The sequence below is a fragment of the Megascapheus bottae genome, chromosome 9 (assembly GCF_031878675.1).
Source record: "Megascapheus bottae isolate mThoBot1 chromosome 9, mThoBot2.hap1, whole genome shotgun sequence".
NCBI lineage: Eukaryota > Metazoa > Chordata > Mammalia > Rodentia > Geomyidae > Megascapheus > Megascapheus bottae.
Window position 1 is genome coordinate 13424030 of NC_143517.1, and position 25516 is coordinate 13449545.

A 25516-nucleotide genomic window follows, 5' to 3' on the forward strand; every position below is an offset into this window, starting at 1 on the left:
TTAAACAGGTTCTCATTTGCAGGGGCAAGGGCACTGTAGCTCTGCTCTTCTTTGTGATTCCAAGAATTAAAAAAAAAATGGAGATCCAAAAGTGAGATTGGTTTGAGGTGGGTGAGCAAGAATGAAAGAACATCTGGTGCCATAGGAGAGGGACATAAGAGAACTCTTCAGCTGCCTCTGTAATTTAAAAAAAAAAAGAGAGATGCTTTGGGATATAAATACTTACGTTTGGCTCCAAATTCTACCACTAATTAGAAACAGGACATGAAACAAGTAACTGTTTCCTCATCCACAAAGAGATAACAAATAATGCCCACTTTACAAATAGGTTGTGAAATGTGAATTGCCAAGAATTTCACCTTAAATATGGCCCAGTGGGAATGTCAAGCTTGGATTACCACTGAGCTAGTCCTCTCACCAACCAATGTCTTCACTTTTTCACTTAGAAATGAAATAAAAAACCAAGTAGTCAGGCCCATTGTCAGTTCTTCTGTTTCCAAACATCTGAAACAAAAGCAGAGATGTCATGGATTTTTGTTTTGCTCACAACTACATACAGCATGATCCTTTTGGTTTTTCATTCTAGGGTTTTAAAATATGATCTAGGGGGATTTCTCCAATGCTAAAGAAAAAATTGTATTTTGTTTCGTCTTTGTTTGGTCGTGGGGCTTGAACTCAGTGGTGCTGTCCCTGAGCTCTTCAGCTCAAAGCTAGTAATCTACCACTTGAGCCACAGCACCACTTCCAGTTCTCTGGTGGTTAATTAGAGATAAGAGACTCACAGACTTTTGTGCCTGGGCTGGCTTTGAACCGTGATCATCTGATCTTAGCCTTTGAGTAGCTAGGATTACAGGTGTGAGCCACCAAGTTTTTTGTTTTTTTTTTCAGTTTTTATTTTATTTTTTAATATATTTTTATTGTAATTAATAGAAGGGTTACATTATATTCGCCAGATAGAAGGTACATTACTTAACAAACATTGTTACCCCTTTTCATGTTTTTGTCTCCATTTCCCTCTCCCCACCCCTTCTCCTCATCTTATTTTGCCCCCTTCCCGTTCCTTTTCAAATGTACAAATAAACATATATACAATATATCAGATAAAAAGGTAAAATACTGTAACAATATGAGATAACCAAGGAACAACAAAAGAGATGAGAAATAACATAGTACATTAAGAACAACATGAGTCATCAAGTTTTTAAAAGCATCTAGATATTAATAAGTTCTTGAAGAAAAATAATTTTATCTTGAACACTTGTTTGTTAAACTTGCCATTTGAAATATGATGTAAAAATAAATGTTAATAAATTCTTTAATAAAAAATAATTTTAATCTAGAAAAACTTGAAAAATATACTTTTTTGCCAGTCTTTGAACTTGAACTCAGGGCCGGGGCACTAACCTTGGACTTTCTCAAGGCTACAGCTCTATCACTTGAGGCACAGAACCACCTCTGGCTTTTTCTATGTATGTGGTACCAAAGAATCAAACCCATGTCTTTGTGCATGCTAGGCAAGTATTCTACCAAACTCCCACAAAAAAAAATACTTTTTAAAACTACTTCCAACCTAGTATCACTCCAGTCCCTTTGTAGAACGTCCCTAAAATCCAGCAAAATTTCCTTTCCCCTGAAAGAAAAAGCATTCAGTAAAACCAAAAGTAAAGTCTCATAACTTCGGCTCATCAGTCAACAAACATCCTGAACTATTTTTATACTCCTTACTCAAATTTATACTTCTGATGCTTTTCTGAAAGGCAACATTCAAAATCTCACACACACACACACACACACACACACACACACACACACACACCAAATTCCTTCTGGAGTCCCCTTCTGGAACTTAGTTAAGGGTGAAAAAAAAAATGTTTGTTTCCCTGATTGAAATTGGCAGGTAAGACCAAAACAAAATTGCTTTAAAAAATTTAAACTGCCAGCCAATGTGACTGCCTCAAACCTATAATGCTAGCCACATACAAGGGGATAGATACATTGAGAGGATTGTGTTTCCAGTACCACACAGCCAGAAAAATCCATGATACCCAAGAAAATTTTCTTGACTAAGCTGAGGATGTCATGCCTGTGTATCTTCTAGTTGCAACAGGAAATTAGGAGGATTACAGCCTACTTATGTACCTGTGCAAGAAATAAAACCCCATCTCACAAATCACCAGTGCAGGAGAGGAATGGGGATATACTCAATGGGAAAAAACTGGCCTAGCAAGCCCAAAGCCCTGAGTGCAAACCCCAGTGCCATCAAAAAAAAAAAAAAGTTTTAGGCAGCATTTTTAATAGTGCATAGTATGCAATACTATGTGCTGTGCTGAGTACATAACACTTAGTTCTATTTAAGGATTATTATCAAGAATTACACTGTCTTCATGAGGCTTATACACAGGATTTCATGCCTGCTTTGCTAAGTAAATGCAGATGCAGATTATGGAAGGAGAATTACACATTAATCACTAGTAAATAGAAGAATTGAGGCCATGGGGTCCTGAAGCAGAGAGTTATTTCCTACCTAAGTAGTTTGGGGACAAGCTAATTAACCTCCATACCTCAATTTTGAAGTGAAATGTCAGAAATGTTCCTCCTAAAACACTGTGGATGCCACCAAATTAAAGAAGCACAAAAAGCATCTGTATGCTCTGGTAAGCTGAAGATCAGACACAAATGAGCTTGTGCAGAATACATCTGAGTTGCTCATGAACGAAATCAACAGCTCAAAATGGGAAAAGGTAACAGAAGGTCCACTAAGTAAGTCTGTCTCAATAGGCAAGGAGCTCCACCCGAATCCAGCTTTTGCTTGATTTTCCTGTTTAAAGAGGAAACATGGGAGCCGAGTGCAGTGGCTCATGCCTGTGATCATAGCTACACAGGAGGCTGAGATCTGAGGAGCATGGTTCAAAGCCAGCCCAGCCACTAATGACCTTGAGACTTTTATCTCCAACTAAGCACTAGACAACTGAAAGCACCGCTGAGGCTCAAGGGGTAGGGCAGTAGTCTTGAGTTGAGGAGCTCAGGACAGCTCATAGATAGGTTCAGAGTTCCAGCCCCATGACCAACAAAAAAAAAATTGTCATAATCAGTAGAAACCTTGGGCTCTCCTAGCAGAGATTTGCAATAGAGCAAAACCTAGATACATAAGGCCATATAGTATGACGTTAAATGAAAGGACCTCTAGGATTTAGAAACAAAGCCATATAATGAGTGATTGTTGTTCTTAATGTACCATGTTATCTCTCATCTCTTTTGCTGTCCCTTGGTTATTTCATATTGTTACAGTATCTCACTTCGTTATCTGATATATTGGATGTATTTGTATTTGGTTATTTGAAATTAGATAGGGAAGGGGGGAAAACAAGATGAGGGGTGGGTGTAGGGGGAGGGAAATGGGGACCAAGACATGAGAAAGGGTATCAATGTATGTGAATTAATGCACCTACTATCTGGTGAATATAATGTAATCCTTCTATTAATTACAATAAAAAATATATGAAAAAAAGAAAGAAACACGAAGGAAGCAGAGCTCAATGTACTCTCAATGGGTTACAAGTTCGCATAATCACTCATATGGGGACACTTAAGACCTTGCCCCACACCTTTTTGCATGACAAAAATAACTCTGTAACCCAAGATATATTTATAAACATCTCACACATTTGTAACCTGTTTCTATTTATATCTGTGATGCAAAGCAAGCAAAGATAAGATGAAATTTTTTCTTGATAGAAGAATTTATCTTCAAATTGCTCAGGGACAGTGATCTTATCCAACATCACAGAATAAACAGTTAGGAAATTTTATTTTACTTTATTTTTTGCGAATCCCAGTCTTGAGCTAAGGGCCTGAGCACTGTCCTTGGATTTTCTCAAGATTAGAGCTCTACCACTTGGGCCTCAGCACCACTTCCAGCTTTTTTCTATGGATGTGGTACCAAATAATTGAACCGAGGTCTTCATGCATGCTAGGCAAGCAGTCTGCCACTAGGCCAAACTCCCAGCCCAGGAATTATTAATTCAACAATAGACACTGAGAAAATTTCTAGCACCAGAATCTATTTAAGTATGAACATTTAAAAAAATTTAGACACTTCACCTCAATGACTTGTGACGGAAAATGCATTCTGTTAGTCAGAGGTACATTTGATATTGCTGAGCTGCCTTGTGCAGAGTGCTATCACAAAAGCCTGTCATTGAAAGTCTTATCTTCCTTGGTTGAGACATGCAACTCATTTGTTTTCCATTTTGAGATTGTCTATACAAGTGCTTCCCATATACATACAGGCAATAAATCCCCAGAGCCTGAATATAATAGGATGCTGTTGCTGGTGTGCAATTTTATGGCCATTGTGGAGGAAAGAACTTATTTCCATATTCATTGATTCATTTGGAGTCCAGGGTGCCAGTGGGACTTCTTAGGAGAGGGAACCAAATGTCTTCACATAATGTCAGGCTTCATTTGGCATCAAACTCCTCCACAAGCAGACATAACTCTAACTTTGGATTCCCGAAGAAACAGTATGATCAGCTTAGTTAAAGTAAACAGGTCAAGTATTGAGTGATCCAAATGAAGAGTAAGCCATTTCCTCCCGAAGCTTCTTCCCCTGAGGATTCTAAGTTCCTGAACTTAAGTTCTGCTGGCCCTGCAAGAGAAAACACATGGGTCTGGGTGACAGTTGCACAGAAAGGCCCTCCAGGGAGCTATAGAGAAAGAAATGAGTGCACAAAGCATTGGGAGATAAAATGTCTTCCATCCCTGAGACATTTTATAAACCCACTTGGAAGAAGGGATAAGTCTGCTGTCCAACCCAAAGCTGAAGATAAAGACCTTGGTCAGAGCTGAAATCTTATCCTCCTAAAAGAGGGAGCCAAGAGTTTTCCAGTAATTGCCCATTATGTATCTGGATATACTGCTGCCTGTTATCCTGACCTAGGATAAGAGGGAATGCAATATTCTGTCTTGCTGTGAGGGTTAGAATACCACCAGGCTTGCGGAGGAAAGCATTGTGTGCGCTCAGCAAGGTAGCTGAAAAGTTCTTATCATTTCTCTTCTCTTCTGTAAAGAAAATAGCATGCATTTTGGAATAACCATTTCTATTTCTGTTATTCAAAAGTTCACCTTTAGGTAAAACCAAGCAATGGTAATTCCTATGGGAAAAGAGCTTAAGATCCCTGTTCTTTCCATATTTCAAATTTTGTCATCTACTTAAAGTGGTATAACCACTGGTCCATCCACATGCTTGTATGATACAGATAATATCAAAACAAATCTGGATATATCAGTGGAACTTATTCAATCAAGGCAATAACTCTAGCATACATGAGCAGAGCTGGCTTTGACATCGGTGAAACCTGATAACCCATATGGGGGAACTTCAGCATTGCTAATGTGTTAGAATTCTAAAATTATTTCCTTTATTTGAGACATATTGGCTTCTCTCCCCTTACTTTAAAATGCAAAAATTAAAAAAAATCAAAAAGACTTGATAAGTATCTTTTTTTTTTTAACCAGGCAAATACTGTATGGTCAAGAATTGAGAAGAAGAAGAAAAAAATACTCTCACAAAGCCTGGTGGTGGAGACATATGAGTAAACCATGATTGTTTTTTCCTAATTGTTTTAGATGGGCCTTAACTGAGTAATATGAGTCTGGATCAGAGAAAAGGAGAAAGCAGATTCTCTCTGAGGGAACCAGAGCTGGACGCATAGGACCACAGCCTTTGAATGGGCAAACTCAGAGCAATTCTTACCTTCCATAACAAATGCTCACATAACTGTATTCCAGAGCAGTAGCTAGGAACTGATGTTCAGAGATATAAAAACAAAGGGCAGAGACAGTTCACACTAGAGTTGGATCAAATGTAGAAATCAAGGAAAGTGACATTTGCAACTATTCTTGAAGGATAAGATGTATAAGCAGAGTTATAAGAACAGGGTGAGGGACTGTATACAAGCAAAGAATCTGATAAGCTCTGTGTGGTGGAGCACAGCCACAATGGAAAAGTAGAAGAGAGGCTTTGATACCTAAGTTCAGACAAGACTACAGAAGACTTGGAAGTGGGTAACAAGTACATGTGTGTTTGGACAAACAAAATGACCTTGGTTTTTGAGGGCCTGAAATTGTGCTATCCCTTGAGCTGAAGAGCTCAGGGATAGCACCCAGGCCAGAGTTCAAGCCTCATGACCAATAATAATAATAATAATAATAATAATAATAATAATATTAGAATATGAAATGCTACACTTCATCTCCCTTAAATAGTAAAGAGAAAGGAAAGGAGGGAAGTAGGAAAAGGAAAACAAATGAAGAAAGGAAGACAGAAAGATGGAAGGAAAAGAAGAGGGGAGAAATAACCTCAATGACCTCTATTTTTCTCCAGTTTTATGCTGTCTCTAGATCCATTTCAGTAAAACTCCTTGACAGAATTTTGGCTATCTTATTTTCTTGTGAATCTACTCTTGTGAATCTAGTTTTTGCCTGTCCTTCACCAAAATAACTCGTTGAGGTCACCTATGTCATGTATATTGCCCAGTCCAGTGCCCGGCATTCAATAATTGTCCTTGCCTTACCAGAAAATTTAGGCCTATTCACACCTCTCTAGTTAGTCCTTTTTTGTGGATTTTTGCCGGTTTATTATGTTTCCACCCATAAATGTCACAATGCTCCAAAACTTGCCCCATGGATCCTTTTCTGATTTTACTGACTTCCTTGTTATGTAATTTGGCTCTATAGCTTTACTTTGAATGGCATCAATTAGTTGTGCAAGGGGTTTTCATTTGAACAAGATCCATGGCTTTAAATACTGTCTATACCACCTATCATCTAAATTACACTAAATGTGATTTTTTTTGCCTGAAGAATTTCCCTTATCAGTTCTCAGGGTGATGGTGTCTGCCAGCAACTTCTTACTTTTCTTCTAAAAGACCCTTGACACCCTTTCTTTTAAAGGAGCTTGATATTCTCCTCTGATAATATGTCCCACTGTGAATTGCAGGCATTCATTATGACCCAAGGAACATGCCAAGGCATATGGCACTGTTCCTGCTGCTGCTGAGGCTAAGTCACCAAGATCTTTGTCAACATCCCTGAGACATGAACAGACTATTTTGTTAATGTATCACAAAGTTCATTTGGCTTATAATCCCAAATGTTATACAGTTCTGCCACTAGAAAACTATGCCTTCTCTTACCAGTAACTTCATATTACTCCTGAATTAATTGCATACAGAAGTGTTCTACTCATAAACGTTCTACACAATGACCTTCACAAGAACACAGCTCTGTAAAAGGTAAAGTGCATGAGCCTCTACCTACCTCATGTAGGACAATTTTAGCCAAGGATTTTAGAGTGTCTGGACTAGAAAAAATAACTAGAAAAAATCCATCTGGAATATTCTAGATTATTTTGTTAACTGGAGACATATCTCATCATCAGACTTAATATGAATGATCAGAACTTTAGGAAAATGCAGTATATGGAGCCTTTTGGCTTCCCACCAACCCACCAATCTTCTCACCTGGAGTCTCTCCTCTCTGTATTTTGCTGGATGAGCTGCTCTCACCACCACCCACAATAAGAAGGTACTGGTGATTTTAGAGCTGACTCAATTCTTTGATTCACTCTTAGTAAGATTCACAATGAGGAAGACACATACCCAGTGGTTGCCATCCTTATGTCTCCATGTGTGAAATCTAATCTTTTCAATGATGGCCTAATTTCAACAGCTCAAAAATCAATTGTAAGGACAAATCAACTCACCAATAAAAGCAAATCAATCCCTTATGAAAAAATGTGGTATTAGAAACTAGTCTTTGGTCATTTTCATTCATTAACTGTGTTGAAGAAGATTAAATTGCACTGTCAGAATATCTAACATGAAGATGGTAATTTTAAAATCCAAATAGATGACTATAATTAGGAAAGAAAACAGCTATCACTAAAAGGAATGGCTCTTTGAAAACCTTATTAAGAGCAAAAATAATCAGAATTATCATCTTCCAGTTACTTACTTGGTGTGTGTTATTGGCAGAAAATGAATTTTATTCCATTTCGAGTAGACAACCAGAAAGCAACAGGGACTATTTCAATTCATATTCTGGGAAGCCAAGGAACACAAAGTCAGCCATCTACAAATGGGTGATTAACAGGATGTCTAGACAGGTTCTCATGAGCATTACATTATTAATTAAATATCAGTTTGGTTAATCACAATAGCAAAAGTAATTTTTGGAATAAATATTTTATGAATATACCCTTCAATAAAGCAAAAGTAAAAGGAGCGATTTTAATTAATTCATTTGTAATGTTGTTGAGATTATGGCTGGGAAATTGTGTTGATAGGCCTAGAGAAGAATCTACCATAGCACATCTTCATTTTATTGTTTTCAACTAATGGTATAGTATGTCTCAATTTCCTGGCCAAAAAATTATTCTATGTCATATTAAGGTCCATTAGAGAACAATTGGGTCTGACATATTTTCAGTGACTATATTGTTTGTTGTTTTAAAATGGTATATCCCCAGATTTCATTGGTAAAAAAATCACTATATATGTAGAAATATTATGATGTCAATCTGATCAAATATCTTACTTCGTTTCTGTTGAAAATGAAAAATGAGTAGCTTGATCAGTTCTCTATATCCTATGGATATTTTCAGAAGATTTTTTGCTAACTCTACATTTTTAGCAAAATCTCTAGCCTTACATTGTAGGGAAGAAAAGTTACCAGCTGGGCATGGTGGCTCACACCTGTAATCCTAGCTACTTGGGAGGCTGAGATCTGAAGATCAAGGTTCAAAGCCGGCCAGGGCACAAAAGGACCTGAGACTCATCTCCAATTAACCTCTAGGAAATGGGAAGTGGGGTTTGGCTCAAGGGTAGGGTGGTAACCTTGAGCTGAAGAGCTCAGGGACAGTACCCAGGCTGAGTTCAAGCCCCATGGCCCACAAGAAAAAATATAACATGTATTTTGAAATATATATTAAATTTTATTTATTATATATTTACTATACATACATATATATTAAATATACCTGATTTATAATCTTGTGTCTTAATTTAGGTTCATCTATGATCATCTTTTTAGGCATTCCTCCTAATTTGCTCAATATCTTGCCCTGTCTCTAAACCTTACTTGACTTTCAGCATTCTTTGAATGATCAGGGCAATAAAGCCTATATCTACTTTTCAGTGTTAGTCATCTGGTCAATAAAATGAAATTTTATTTTATGTTTTAAAGATTCTTTACAGGATACTTAGATTTGCGTCTTTAAGCATATAATGAAACAATTTATGAATAAACTATTAGTAGATAATACTTTCCAGCCTGTTACATCAGCTGGAAGGCAAAGTAAAAGTGAGTGCTGTAGATGTAGATTCAGACCAAGTCTTCGTTACCAGGCTAAGGGTTTTGTTTTTGTTTTTTTTCCAGCCCTGGGGCTTGAACTCAGGGCCTGAGCACTATCCTTCGGCTTTCTCAAGGCTAGGGCTCTAACACTTATGACACAGCACCACTTCTGGCTTTTATTTTCTATGTATGTGGTACTGAAGAATAGAACTTAGGTCTCTGTGCATGCTAGGCAAGCACTCTACCACTAGGCCAAACTCCCAGCCAGGCTAAGACACAATGGCCTTTTGTTGACTTTCCAGACTCAGCTCTAACAAATTAACTCTGTATATGTGAGAAGAGTGTTTTTAGCATGGCTGTGTTTTCTCTCAAGGGGCCTTTTCATCAATCCCCTGATTTTTCTTACTATAAATGCCAATAGACCAACCAATATTTGCTGATGCACTTACCAACAATTGATGATAGATCAATGAATGACAAATGTGATGAGCCAGTATTAGAAAACAGCAAAATATATGTCCCCTGACAAATAGATTAACACTATGTTACTATATTTGATACTTATATTACATATCATTCTCAACCCAATGACACCAATCAAAAATTCAAACAACAATTAGCCTCCATTAAGTCAACATAAAACTGTATATAGAAGTGTTACATTTTCTCTAGAAAAGAATAAACAATAGAAAAGTAGTATTCATTGTAGTAGTGAACTATTATGAAGACCTCAGGTTGATAACTGAAGATCCCTTTAGCACTCAATCAAAAATGTTTGACAACCAGGTGCTATTCAGGGGGCTGAGATCTGAGGATCAACATTCAAACCCAGCCTGGGCACAAAAAGACCTGAGACTCTTATTTCAAATTAACCTCTAGAAAACAGGAAGTGGGGCTTGGCTCAAGGGTAGGTCGGTAGCTTGGAGCTGAAGAATTCAGGGACCATGCCCAGGCCCACGGGTAGGGCAGTAGCCTTCAGCTGAAGAGCTCAAGGACAGCACACAGACCAAGCTCAAGCCCCATGACCCACAGGAAAAAAAAAAAAGTGTTTGACATACCAATGGTCACTTCTCACCTATCTAGATGAGAAAAATGATGATTTATGAGATTTAATTTAATATAGTTGATGGATGAAAATTGGAATGTAAAAGCTATCGTGCCAAAAGCAACTTCTTCGATAAACTAAAAACACAGCATCTTTGGTCAGTATGCCAAACAACAGAACTAGTTCATTATATTTCCACTATAGTGTGATCTATACAATCCAATTTTGTCTTTGAAGCAGAAGAGTATAGGTTAGTTCAGACACACTGGATAGGAAGAGATATTTTACCTATTTAGTTGCAAGTAGGTCTAGTTCTTTTGAGTTCAAAAGAAATCTGATCTATCTATGTTTATGTCACAAGAACTCAAATTACTTTAGCTAATCTATTTTTTAAACAAGATTATTTTCAAAATTAGTTCTACAAAGAACATCATACGCCTTCAGAGAAGTACACAAGACATTGCTCAAGTGTTTAGATATGCTGGCCTACCACAACTAATGTCCTAGATTTGATCTCTCCTACTACAAAAAAAATACATATTAAAAAATAACCCAGTAAAAAGATATGAAGCTTGGGAATGAAAATCACAACTTCTTTTCTATTTATTTTTCTCTAGAACCCTGAGAAAAATTCACTTTTTAACAATATCTGCTTCTATCTTAACATCTGTGGCCTGGATTAGGCCTATATATTACTTTATATGTAGCACTGAGATGCTAGCTATAGCCTGGGAGGGAACAAGAGCTCCACAGCATAATAGGGTTAGCAATGACATTCATGTTGTGAGTACTGACATGAACTAGAAGCTCTCTGTGCTAGATACAATAAATTACAAACTATGTTATCTATTTTTATAAAAACCAATACTCACAAAATTTCAAGTGCTGTATATATTTTTTCTGCAAGAATTTGTAGACTGAAAGTATAAGTAATGACAGATGCATGCATGAATGTTTTGTAAGCCTTTTTGTTAGCCTTATTTTTTATTTTAAGCTGTCAAGTATAATACAAGATAAAAACAGTGATGATATAATCAAAATAAAAAGACAACACCCCCAAATTTTAAAGTGTCCTTATAACTATTTGGAATAAATGCTGCTACAATAATTATGTTCTACTTTAAGAACATTTATTTATAGTATCATTGTAAAACACATAAGATAGATATCAGAAATTTTCTTGGCACTATTAAATGCCATTATTTAAAACTGCTGAGAGGAATGTGTGAACATGCATGATTTCTTAGTTTGTAGCAAGTGATATTATGATCACACATTGCATCTTAAAGCATCAATTATTTCCTCAGATCACTTCATAGAATGTAGCTTAGGTTACACAAGGAGCCCAAAATACAAGTGTGAGAGACAGAATGATGATCCTTAAAAGGTGTGCACACTTGACCCCTGGAAACCTGCAAGTAATTAGGAATAAATTAAAATTGTAGATAGAATTAAGGACAATAATCATTTTTATTACACATTTTGTTACACATTCTATACATGTATAATGCTACAATAAAGGGCTACATACTGATGCGCAAATACATCTACAAAAGCTATATAACGAAAGGAGAAGAAAAATCACTTACTAAATAAACTATCTTTCCTGAGAAAAATAGATAGGGAGGGGCATAAACCTGTCTATGTGATAAAACCATAGCTTCATAGACTATGAAACTGTGATCAATGAGCCGTTGGAAAAGATGCTTAGTCATGAACATGAATTAGCATGAACTAGTATTTTTTTCTTTTAATATCAGTTATGAGTTCATAATATGAGCATGATAGGTCTCAATGAAATTCATGTACATGTCTGGCTTAGTTCTTTTCTAAATCTTCAAAATATTTTTAAAAATTTAGTGAATTCTGGATAAACACGTGTTACACTTCTTTGATGATAGTTCAAGTTAAAAAGAACATATGACTCAATAATTTGAGGGAGATAGAATAAACCAAATTGAGGCAGAAACGATTACTCTAGTAATGGACTTATGCATTCATATTCATATTATCTTTCATTTTCAATATAGATGATAGAGTATTAAGTTATGACACAGATACCACAATGAGAATGACAATAATCATATGATCTTAAAAATGAAGCTGTAGGCCTGGAGTTTGGCCTAGTGGTTAAAGTGCTTGCCTAGCATGCGTGAAGACCCGGGTTCAATTCCTCAGTACCACATACATAGAAAAAAAAGCTGGAAGTGGTGCTGAGGCTCAAGTGGTAGAGCTCTAGCCTTGAGAAAGTCCAAGGACAGTGCTTCAGGCCCTGAGCTCAAGCCCAAGACTGGCAAAAAAAAAAAATGAAGCTGTAACTTAGGGTTGTTCAGATGGACGCAACATAATTCCTAACACCATTTAAAGCAGAACAAGAGGGCAAAAGAAAAATACAGAGATGGCAGCCTGAGAAAGAGCAGCCCACTATTGCTGGCTATGAAGAAGAAGGCATGATGCATAAGCTAAAGAATGAAGGCATATGCAAAAGCTAGAAAAAGAAAGGATATCAATTTTGCTCACTCTCCCACCACTATAGTTCTGTTGGTGCCCTTAACTTTAGCCTTGTGAAGTTCATTTCACACTTTGAGCTTATGTACTTTCAGATAATAAATTTGTGTTATGTTAAACCATGAAGCTTGTGCTAATTTCCATTTTTTCATATATTTTTATTGTAATTAATAGAAGGGTTACATGATATTTGCCAGACAGAAGGTGCATTAATTCACTTACATTGATACCCTTTCACATGTCTGGGTCCCCATTTTCCTTGTTTTTCCCCCTTCCCTATCCAATTTCAAATAACCAAATACGAATATATACCCGATATATCAGGTAACAAAGTGAGATACTGTAACAATATGAGATAACCAAGGGACAGCAAAGAGATGAAGATAATATAGTACCTTAAGAACAACAATCATTCATTATATAGTTTATGTTTCTATATCCTAGAGATCCTTTCATTTAGCGTCATATTATATGGCCTTTTGTATCAAGGTTTTACTCTATTGCAAATTTCTACTAGGAGAGCCCAAGGTTTCTACTGATTATGACAAATGAGGGAAACCATTGAGCCTAAGTTCCTTTGAGTCTGGCTTACTTCACTTAATATGATTTTTTCTAAGTCTTTCCATTTCCTAACAAATGGGGCGATGTCGTTCTTTCTGACAGCAGCATAGAATTCCATTGTGTACAAATACCACATCTTGTTGATCCACTCATCAACTGAGGGACATCTAGGTTGGTTCCATATCTTTGCTATGGTAAATAGTGCTGCAATGAACATTGTTGTGCTGGTGGATTTAGTCTGTCCTTGTTTCTGGATGATTGGGTAAATGCCAAGTAGTGGAATTGCTGGGTCATAGAGGAGCTCTATGTTTAGCCTTTTGAGGAACTGCCATACTGCTTTCCATAGTGGTTTAACGAGTTTGCACTCCCACCAACAGTGTAGTAGTGATCCCTCCTGGCCACATCCCCTCCAGCATCAGTTGTTATTAGTTTTCTTGATCCTGTCCATTCTAACTGGAGTGAAGTGGAATCTTAGAGTTGTTTTGATTTGCATTTCTTTTATGACCAGAGATGTTTCTTCATGTGTCTATAGGCCATTTTTGTTTCTTCTTCAGAGAAGACTCTCTTTAAGTCTTTGGCCCATCTTTTAATGGGATGGTTGTTTCTTTGGAGATTAGTTTTGGATTGATTCAATTTTTTGAGCTGTTGATATATTTTAGATATGAGGCCTTTGTCTGTTGTATGGTTGGTGAAGATCTTCTCCCACTCTGCAGGCTTCCTAATTCACATTGTTGAATCACCAATGGGTCATCGAAGAGATCAGAACAGAAATCCAACAGTTTACGAAATTTAACAAAAAGGAGCACACAAAATACCAGCTCCTTTGGGACATAGCAAAGGCAGTACTCAGAGGAAAATTTATAGCTCTGAGTGCCTACAAGAACATATTGGAAAAATCGCAAACCAACAATTTAACGTGTCACCTTAAGCTCCTGGAAAAAGAGCAACAAACCAACCCTAATCCCACTAGAAGGAACCAAAGTATTAAAATCAAAGCAGAATTAAATAAATTGGAATCCAAAAAAACTATAGAAAGAATCAACAAAACAAGGAGTTGGTTCTTTGAAAGAATTAACAAAATTGACAAACCCTTAACAAATCTTACCAAAAAAAGAAGAGAGCATATCGAAATAAACAAAATCACAGACGAAAATGGTAAAATCATGACAGAAATTACCAAGATCCAGAGTATCATCAGGGAATACTTCTCAAAACTTTACACCAACAAATTTGAGAATCTAGAAGAAATGGACAAATTCCTAGCCAATATTAACATACCCCCACTGAACCAAGAACTAACCCAACTAAACAGGCCTATTTCAAGCACTGAAATAGAAATAGCAATAAGAGACCTTCCACCTAAGAAAAGCCCAGGGCCAGATGGATTCACAGATGAATTCTATAAGGTCTTCAAAGCAGAGCTCACACCAATACTCCTCAAGCTCTTCAACGAAATTGAAAATGAAGGTTCTTTACCAAACTCATTCTATGAAGCCAGTATAACCCTCATCCCCAAACCAGAGATTCATCAAAGAAAGGGAACTATAGACCTATTTCTTTGATGAACATCGATGCAAAACTTCTCAACAAAATACTGGCCAACTGTCTACAACAACTCATCAAAAAAATTATCCACTATGATCAAACAGGTTTAATCACAGGGAGGCAAAGCTTGTTCAACATATGCAAATCAATTAATATAATTCAACACATCAACAGGAGCAGGGACAAAAATCACATGATTGTCTCAATAGATGCAAAAAAGGCATTTGACAAGATCCAACACCCCTTTATGTTAAAAGCTCTGGAGAAACTAGGAATCCATGGAACATTCCTCAATATAATAAAGGCTGTGTATGACAAACCCACAGCTAGTATTGTGCTAATTTCTAAAGATGTCAATGTGTAACCAATGTAATAGAAATCTTATGCACACATAAGGCATACAGATATACATGCCCCTCAGGAAGAATACACAAAAAATACAGTTATTTGTTGGAAAGTGCCTCACAACATATAATTTAGTATATCTGATATATACAATCTTTCAATCTTGTTTAACCACCACAAATACTGACCTTTTAAAAATTGCAGGTAATATAGCAAAAAAAACCTCTACGATCTCACATAGATTAATAAAAACAACACTAAATTACCAACTGGGTGATGAACTCTGATAAAATTCACTAGAAGTGACTAATAAATCAAATACCTGTCGTTCATGTCTGTAACCCTAGATCCTTGAAAAGCTGAGATCATTAAGATTACAGGTACAGCCTAGGCAGGAAATTCCACAAGACTCCATCTCAAGGGAAAGAAGCTAGATGTGGTGGCTTGTACCTGTCACCCTAACTAGGAAAGGAAATCAAAATTGGGTACATTTTTGGCCCAAGCATGCATCAGGGCAGGAAACAAGATTCTATCACAAAAGCTGAAACATAATGACCAAATAGTAGACTGTGTTTGCATACCAAGTCTGAGACCGCCAGTACCACCAAAAAGAAAAAAAAATGACTGCTAAAGCATGAAATTGGCTGGATGCTTGTGACTCATACCTGTAATCCTAGTTATTCAGGAGGCTGACATCTGAGGATTGTGGTTGGAAACCAGCCCTAGCAGGAAAATTCATGAGATTGCTATTTCTAATAAAAAGCCAGAAGTAGCACTGTGACTCAAGTGGTAGAACATTTGCCTTCAGAAAGAAAGAATCTCAAAGACAGTGCTAGGTCCTGAGTTCAAGCCCCAAGGGACACACACACACACACACACACACACACACACAAGCATGAAAATGCTTCAAATAAAACTATTGGAAAATAAATAAATAACGAGATACCATTTTGTTTTATTTACAGATACTAAGGGTATGGCCAAAATAAGCATTGTTACTATGATTGTATGATGAGATACTATGAACTTACTGTTGATTTTTGACCTACACACAATTATATATTTTTATTGTATTAAATATTTCAAAATAGCTATGTGGCAGGATTTTCAATGTTCTTACCATGGAAAATCAGTTCAATAATATATAAAAATAAATCAAAATATTTAATGGTACTTTTTACTATGATCATTCCATTTCTGGAAATAAGATCATTAAAAGTATAGGAAAAGCATTAATATCTAGCATAATATTACTTATAATTGGAAAATGACTTTCAATAATAAGCTATTTCTTAAATACATTACAGTATATTTAAAATGAAGCAACTTTATGTATTTAATAATTAAGCTTGTGAGTCATAATAGTATCTGATATATGGCAACTGTTTGAAAGAGTAGGAGGAAACTGTTCAAAAAGTTATGCATTTCTTCTCTATACAGCTGGATTACTTAGCGAGGTTTGCTAGAAATCAATTTGAAGGCAATTTTATACGTTCTCTCACTGTCCCTTAAGGAACGCTCCATGATCTTGTTCTATCTCTATCAAGCTGAATTTTTTTCTCAATTGGCCCCTCATAGGTAATAAATTGCCCCATCCAGGACAATGTAAATTCTAACCCATTAATACTCCTCAGCTGAGCCTGATTTCAAGATGCAGAACTTCAATAGGAAAGAGGAACATGGAGCTACCTTCTCCTCACTCCCCTGTCTATTAGCTTCCCTTTTAAGTCATTCCAGAGATGAAGTGGAAGAACTCATTGGAGAAAAAATAAGGGAAAAAGGATTTAAGGGCCTTGATTGATTCGTCATCAAGGGGAGCGGGGGTGCTGTGTGTGTATGACTGTACCCACAGGCTGACATCCTCCTAGGAGTGATTTTACAAGTTCTTTAGAACCCCACTTTTTGCCGCATAAAGGAGACTCCTCTGCTCCTCTCAATTATTAGTCCCCTGACTTGTCTTGTCCCTTAACAGCTTTTGTTCCACTTACCTTTAGAAACTTTAGATACTTAAGTATCAACAATATTCTTCTGAGGTTCTACTTCTGGCCGGCAGTCCTCTAAGGTGGCATGCAAATTCTCAGCACTTCAGGAAGCTCACTTCACAGGCTGTACTCAGAGCCCCCAAGTGCTGCTATGCCCACTTGGCCCTGCCCCTTCACACTCTCAGCCAAGGGTCCACAAGCCACAGCCCCTTGAAGTCTGGCTCTTCCAAGAGGATGTCAAGTCCCCATCTTCCCCAAAATACAAGGAACATCAAGTACCTCAAGTTCTTCTTTGAAGCAGAGCCTTACTTGGACTGTGATAAATTAATAGAAGGGCTTTTCAGCACACAGACAAATCCTTATGACCTCACTTCCTAACTTCCCAGCCTCTTGTAGCCTCAGAGTCTTTCACATACTTTTGATAAGGATTACAAACTCACATCATAATCCATATGTGCCATAGGAACCCTCAATTATGTTGTCCTCTGCACTGGGAACTATTCTTTGACACTGGGCTATCAGAAAAGTATTTGCAGCTTAGCGGGGAGATCTATGGGAGTTATAAACAACTAGCTTATACTACAACAAAATAAATTACAGTGAGTTGCAATATGTGTTGTTGCAGGGGGAGGTAAGGGTGTCAGGTGGAGTGGGGGGGGGAGATGAGCAGAGAATAGAAGGGTGGGAAAAACCAATTATACTCTTCAATGTACATGTGTGAAAATAAAACTAGGCAGCCTGAGAGGATGGGTGGCATTAACAGAGATGAGTGAGAATGATGAAAGGTTTGACATTGAACAAGATGTACTGTATACATGAGCTGCTTTGTTAAATAGCAACTCTTTTGTACAACTTAAAGACAATAATTTTTTTATGGGTCATGGGGCTTGAACCCGGCCTGGGCTTTGTCCCTGAGCTCTTCAACTCAAGGCTACCTTCTTACCCTTGAGCCAAGCCCCACTTCCCATTTTCTAGAGGTTAATTGGAGATAAGAGTCTCAGGTCCCCAAGGATATGGAAACAAAAACCATAAAATGAGTGATTGTTGTCCTTAATGTACTATGTTATCTCTCATCTCTTTCGCTGTCCCTTGGTTATCTCATATTATTGCAGTATTTTACTTTGTTATCTGATATGTTGTATATATGCTTATTTGGTTATTTGAAATAGGATAGGGAAGGGGGAAAACAAGATGAGGGGTGGGGTTGGGGGGAGAGAAATGGGGACCAAGACATGAGAAAGGATATCAATGTTTGTAAAGTAATGCACCTTCTTTCTGGTGAATATAGTGTAACCTTTCTATTAATTACAATAAAAATATATAAAAAAAATTTCAGGTCCTTTTTTTCCATGGTTGGCTTTGAACCTTGATCCTCACATCTCAGCTCCTGAGTAGCTAGGATTACAGGCGTGAGCCATTGTGCCTGGCTATGACAGTAATTTTTCAAAGAAAAAGAAATTACAAAAAGAGCCAGGCACCTTTGGTTCATGTCATGTCTGTAATCCTAACTAAAGAGATTGAGATCTGAAGATCACAGTTCAAAGCCACACCTGGAAGGAATGTCCATGAGATTTTTCTCTCTCCTAAATTACAAAACAACAACAACAACAATAATAATACCAGAAGTGCAGCTGTAGCTCAACTGGTAGAGCACTATTCTTGTACACGAAATCTCAGATACAGCACCTATACCCAGAATTCAAGTCCCAGTACTGACTTAAAAACAAATACATTGTATTCATAAACTGACAGGTTGAATTGAAACAGATTGTGCAACTACTTAAATATAATAATAATAATAATTAAGTTTTTTCACAGTGTTAATTTATAATGAGGATTGGGAAGGAACTTTAACAATGGAGTCAGACCACAATAGCTATGTGGGTGGCTATTTCTCATACCTATCAACAACAATTTTAGATAGGGCTAGAGATTCATTGGCAATTTGGTCCTCTAGGAATTGCAGTATGCCAGGATCCATGGAATAAAAATAATCAGCTCAATCTAATATTAAAAGTTTTGGCTGTACACTGTGTTTGAATATTTTTGAACTATTTGTATCCAAAGTACAAATTATTCTCTCCTTCACTGTACCACTAGCTAATCATAATAACATTAATACATTGTCTTATAAGTAACAAGATAATTTAATAGTAAAAATCTTTCAGAATATTTTCAGTAATTTAGTAGATGATTGCTATTTAATTTATAAGCAGCATATTCCTATTTCTTTTATAGCTATTAGACATTAAAATAGTTGCAGTAATGATGCATGTAGTACAAATTACTGTGTAAATAGTAAAAACCTAAAAAATATGTGTTGACTTATCTGTGCTAACTTTTAAATCATGAATCAAAGTCTAAATAAACTATCTAGAATTTTTCACATCTTGTGATTATTTTTAGAAAGTTATTGAAGTGACATAGAAAGGAAAGGACTTATTTATTTATTTACTTATTTATTTTGCCAGTCCAAGGCCTTGAACTTGGGCCTTGAACTGAGCACTATCCTTGGGCTTTCTCAAGGCTAGAGCTCTACCACTTGAGTCACAACACCACTTCGGCTCTTTTCTATGTATATGATACTGAGGAATTGAACCCGGGTCTTTGTGCATGCTAGGCAAGCACTTTACCACTAGACCAAACTCCAATCCCCAGGAAAGGGCCTTTTAATATCACAGTGATTATTTTATGATAAGATTTTTGTTACAAACTTAGATGTTACTAATACATATTCTTCCTGTACATCTATTGGATTATGTTTGGCAACTATTCTTAAGGCATGTTGTTTTTCTTTCTTGCAGTTGGTTGGGTTTGTGTTTGCCTGCTATGTGATCAGTATTTCCATGGAAGAAGAAGATACTTGTAAGTATTGTTCACCAGTTTGAAGGTTCATTTGTCTGAGTGTAGCTTCCAAAACTAATCATTACAGGACTGTGAAATCTTTCACATTTCCAATCTGAAATGATTGATCCCAGTACAATAGCACCCTAAGCAAGTTCTAACAAACTGAATTGCATAGAAAAAAGAACATACTACATACTAATGCTCAATCTGAGTTGTATGGGAGCATGCACAGAGAGTTATAAACCTGAAGATGGCTGTCATGTCATGCCTCAATAATTCTTCAACAGAGACCTAAGCAATATACTGAGCAGATTATCTACTTGCAGAATTTTGATGTCTGGCTAATAACAGTAATAGCAATATAATATATTCTAGAACTACATGAATATAAACTGCATGAAACGCTAGGAGAAAACACTAAACATTAATTTTAAGGTGGAAAGTAAAAACAATTGCAAGATATATTAAAATGAATTGTGCAATGTTTAGGAGCTAAGTCATATTTTAATACCCCAAAATGAAATATATATTACAACCTAAAGTGTATGATAAAAATTTAAACACACAGCTCAATAAATGACTTTTGTTAAACATTTGCCCAATGTATAGGCACTTCTTGAAATTCTGTCTTACAGGTTTTGGACTATTCTCCTACAGTTCAATAAAACATACCTATCCAAAAGAGTTTTAAAGACTTGGTTTTATCATGGAAAATATTGCCTGAATGGTAACCTGTACCCTCTGAAACAAATGAGGTGATATAGCTAGTCGTTATCACTTCCTTCTAGAACATGATTTGGAAAAGGTCTGAAGAATGTTCCCCTGTGAAATAGGTATAGTGTGATGATGTAGGAAGTGGAATCCAGTTAACCATGAAATTTTGTCTCAATTTACTTGTCCAAATTCAAAAAGTAAAAGACCTTGAAATATACCTGGCAATGAAAACATGCAAACATGTTGCGCCATGTTTTATTGAATGCTATATTTTCTTAATTATACTTGAACCAGAATTTCTAACATTTCAAAAGTACATTTGTAGGCATGACACCAGTAGCTCATGCCTGTAAGCCTAGCTACTCAAGAGGCTGAGATCTGAGAAGCATGGCTTTGAAGCTAACCCAGGCAAGAAAGTCGGTGAGACTCTTACCTCCAATTAACCACTAAAATTATTATTAATAATAATAATAATAATAATGGAGCTGTGATTCAAATGATAGAGCACTAGTCGCATAATAAAGCCCAAACACAGCATTCAGGCCCTGAGTTCAAGCCCCAAGACTGGTACCCCCCCCAAAAAATAAAGTACAGTTGTAATGACAACACATTTTACTTTGAAGTTAACTTCTAAAGTAATTGTTCCCTATGGGTTCCAAGATTTGACAAAGTTATTGAATAGGAAGTCTGCAGTATGCTTCAATGAACAGCTATGATGGATGCATAGCTGGAGGCTACTGGTTGAATATGAATGAATTTACCAACAACTCAGCTTTAGAGAACTTAGTAGAGATTGGGGCTAAATAAGGAGTTTAAGAAATTTATACATTGATACATTCCATTTGAACCTTATATTTTTCAGTAATTATCTCCTAACACACACACACACACACACACACACACACACACACACACACACACACGCACGCGCGCGCCCTGGTGGAAGAACTCTGATATTTTCCTCTGTAAATTGGCATCAAAAAATGCCACTTAGTGTGAGAACCAAAGTACCTATAGACTCTTTATATGTACTAAAATTAATACATTTAATTTTTTCTTGAGATTTAAAAAAATTATCTTTAAGCAGGTATACAAAGGGGTTTCAATTCAATGTGTCAGTTTACAACTACAGTGCATCATCATCAAAGTTGTCCCTCTGCCCTTCTTCCTCACTTGTGCTAACCCCACCAATTCTATCAAGTTACCTGGTTCCATTTTCACATATGCATTGAATGTTATGACTTTATTCTGCACTCATTCTCTCACCTTTCGGGCGACTTGATTTTAGGTAACACCAAGAAACATAAAATGATGTGCAGAATGAGAGGTTCATCTAAAATAGGCAAACATGTTTTACCTCTTTTTAGAGCCATGGATGTGAGTTATACTGAACTCACAGATCTTGTGTCTCCATGGACTTTGATGACTTTAATTAAGTTAAGGCTATCTATAGAAGTCTCTGAATCAGCTATTTCACTGCCCATGAAACTAGGAATGAAGCAGCTGCTTGCAGCTTAGTCTATTCATGGTGTAATTTTAGTGTTTGTTATTAGGACCATACATTATGCTCCTGAGAGATATCTGGTTATAGTAGCAGTGTTGACATCAATTCAAATAATACTCAGAGTCAAACAGAGCCTTGGGTGCTCAAAACAAAGTAAATATGCCCAGCTTAACTTGATAAACTGATGGAGGAGAGACACTGGTGAAAAGTAATCACAAGCCTTTTAGTGGGATAATTCTCAATGGAGGGCAATTTTACATATTTATTGAAAGAAGCAAGAATCAAAAGTGCAGAGGTAATTAAATTGTCCCTGAGTCTTCAGAAGACAGATGTGAACAAAAACGTATGTCTACAGCCAATTGCAGTGATCTCATAGACTGGGACAGTTTGTGCCAATGCTTAGCTTTTAGGTGCAATAATGCACTGCCCTTTGGATATGACATTAACCAAACCCACAGTCAGGAAGATGTGTCCTCTGAACTTTTTTGCAAAATTTACACACAGCATAAGAAAACAATACTGATAGCTTTTCAATTTAGCTAAGTATACTTCTGGAAAGCTTATTCTGAAAGGTAACTGCAAAAATAATGTACTGTCACAGTACTTTGGCAGACAAAGTACCACTTATTATTCTGATTCCTATTTGAACTCATGAAAATCACTTCATTATTCAAAATGCAAAGTTAAGCCTTGCTGGTGGACTGAAAACTGTCAGAAGCCTTAAGAAGTAATAAAGGCCCCCCACTTCTCTTCCCTACATTGTAAAAGTGCCTCTGTGGAAATAATATTTATGAGAGACATTTCTGAAAGATAAAAAATACTAAAGGAGACATTCATTTCCAGGCATCTAGTTATCTCTCAGCCTCTTTGCTAAACATTTCTTACAAATATTTAAAAAGTGACCAAAAAAAAGAGTTCAGGGGGAAGGGGGAGGAAGATTTCAATATTTTTTATCACTTATTCTTATTAAAAATCCAATTTCTATATCTTTCTTCCATTCTTTCTTTCTTTTTTTCTATATTTCTACCAATCCTTATGTCAACTTTTGAGAGACCAGGTTCTCAGTAATCTATCATCATAAAAACCTGTCCATGTCTCATTTGGAAATCATTTGCTTTCTGCTGAGAATGAACTTTCTGGCTAATTACTATCTTGTCAGATTTAGTAAAAAGATTGTTTTTAATCCAAAGAAATGTGGAGGCAAAGCAGGTATACTGAAAAGCAGTGGTTAACCTGTAAAAACTCCGCGAGGCATGCTCTTAGGATCTATTATGTTTATCATACGAGTTTGCAGATTGCTCCTGAGACATTTTTTATGTGATAAAATCTTGTCTGGATTGTCTAGGTTAAATGGTAGGAGAAAAGGTATACTGAAAAACCTTAATGCTTTTTTTTTTAAAGGAAATGGACTCTTTGGATCTGGGTGTCATATAATTCACATTGGAAAACTCACAGTAAATTCCATATAAGTGTTTGATCCTTGTTGGTATGCCTTTAGGGAACTACCCTGTGAGAAATCACAGACATTAGTAAAATTTTCCCTAGCTCTACAGTACAGGAAGTTTCCTGTTGGCTACTGTTTAAGTCCCTGTGTACCCATGAGTTCCTTCTAAAAGAATGAAAATTGGGTTGCCATAGTAATCGTGTGAACTGAGATTTCTTTTTAAATCATATCTCCTCAAAAAATATTTACTAGGGAAGCTAATAATAATGGGACAGAAACTCACTGGCTTGAATGTTAATTTCCAAATTTACCTCCTTTAATTTATAATGCATGGAGAATATTTAGAAGGAAGGTGATCACAAAGCCGGGTCACAAAGCACTGGAAAAGGTCATAGCAAAGCCTGGGTGATCCTCAGAAAAGAAAGAGTTCATCGTTTTTGGATCCCCTATAATGTATGGATGTTTGAGGCTGACGGCCAGGAGACTGTCTTGAGAAGGAAAGATGGGGAAGCATATGGGACTTGAGAGTGGGTAACCCTGAAGTTGTGCTCAGTATTCAGTGGTGTATTCAAGTGCTTTCCCACTTGAGATCATAAAGGTATGCGTTCTCAGGGTCCTTAACTGTTTTTTGGTAGCCATACACTAAAACAGACACAAGGGCCTAGCAAAGGTAAAGTGCACATGTGATCCTCATTTTCTCTGAGTGATACAAAAGTAAGCTAGGCACAATTTTAAAGATATATTTAGGGTCTACTATTAGTAGCCCTGGGCTGTACTATAAGCCCTTAAACTAAGAAGAAAGAATAATGGAACAGCCGAGAGTTTGGCCTAGTGGTTAAAGTGCTTGCCTAGCATGCATGAAGACCCGGGTTCGATTCCTCGGTACCACATATAGAAAAAAAAAAAGCCGGAAGTGATGCTGAGGCTCAAGTGGTACAGCTCTAGCCTTGAGAAAGTCCGAGGACAGTGCTCAGGCCCTGAGCTCAAGCCCAGGACTGGCAAAAAAAAAAAAGGAATAATGGTACAAAATAAAAGATGAGAGTTTAGGGTCATTGAATTCAAGGAAACAAAAAGAAGAAAAAAATAACAAAGGAGAAAAAGATGAAAAAGCAAAGAAGGAAAAGAAGAAAAAGATAACAATCTGATATGTATATATCAGATTTGGAGTTGCCTGAATTTAGCATAGTTAGAAGAAATACACTATGAGATTTTACGAAGAAACTGATTAATGTTCTTTCTTCTGACTCTTTGCCAGAGGAAAATGGATGTGACAGCATTCTGCCAATGTCCCCATGTTTCAATTTTAAATTCAAGTTCAATATCCTAATCACAATCCCCTTCCCAATTTTCTTCATCGTCCCGCAAAACTCTTCTTCTGGCCCCACTGTGGGTATACCAAAACCCTTTCCACTTTCAACGTTGGTTACTGAAATAAGCAGGCCACATCTGTCCTGATAGAACTTCACAGGGTCCCACACAAGCCAGCCACCCTGCCACATGACCCTTTCATCTGTTGCTACTTAGTACTACTCTGGGTCCCCTGCAAATAAATGCTTTGTCCTATCAGTGCCTAAAAAAAAAAAAAAAAAAAAAAAAACTCAGTAATCCTTTCAAGGAGATTAGAATTCCCTACCTATATGTTAGGAATAAGCAATTGAACCTGAAGA

General features: G+C 36.7%; 1 protein-coding gene across 1 annotated transcript in view; it reads left to right on the top strand.

The window, feature by feature from the left end:
- Positions 1–25516, top strand: part of Nkain3 (sodium/potassium transporting ATPase interacting 3) — a 518782-nt gene that overhangs the window by 464870 nt on the left and 28396 nt on the right. The window contains exon 5 of the mRNA XM_090338872.1: positions 20145–20205. Within this exon, the coding sequence (XP_090194998.1) occupies positions 20145–20205 (61 nt within the window). The remainder of the gene's footprint in view (positions 1–20144; positions 20206–25516) is intronic.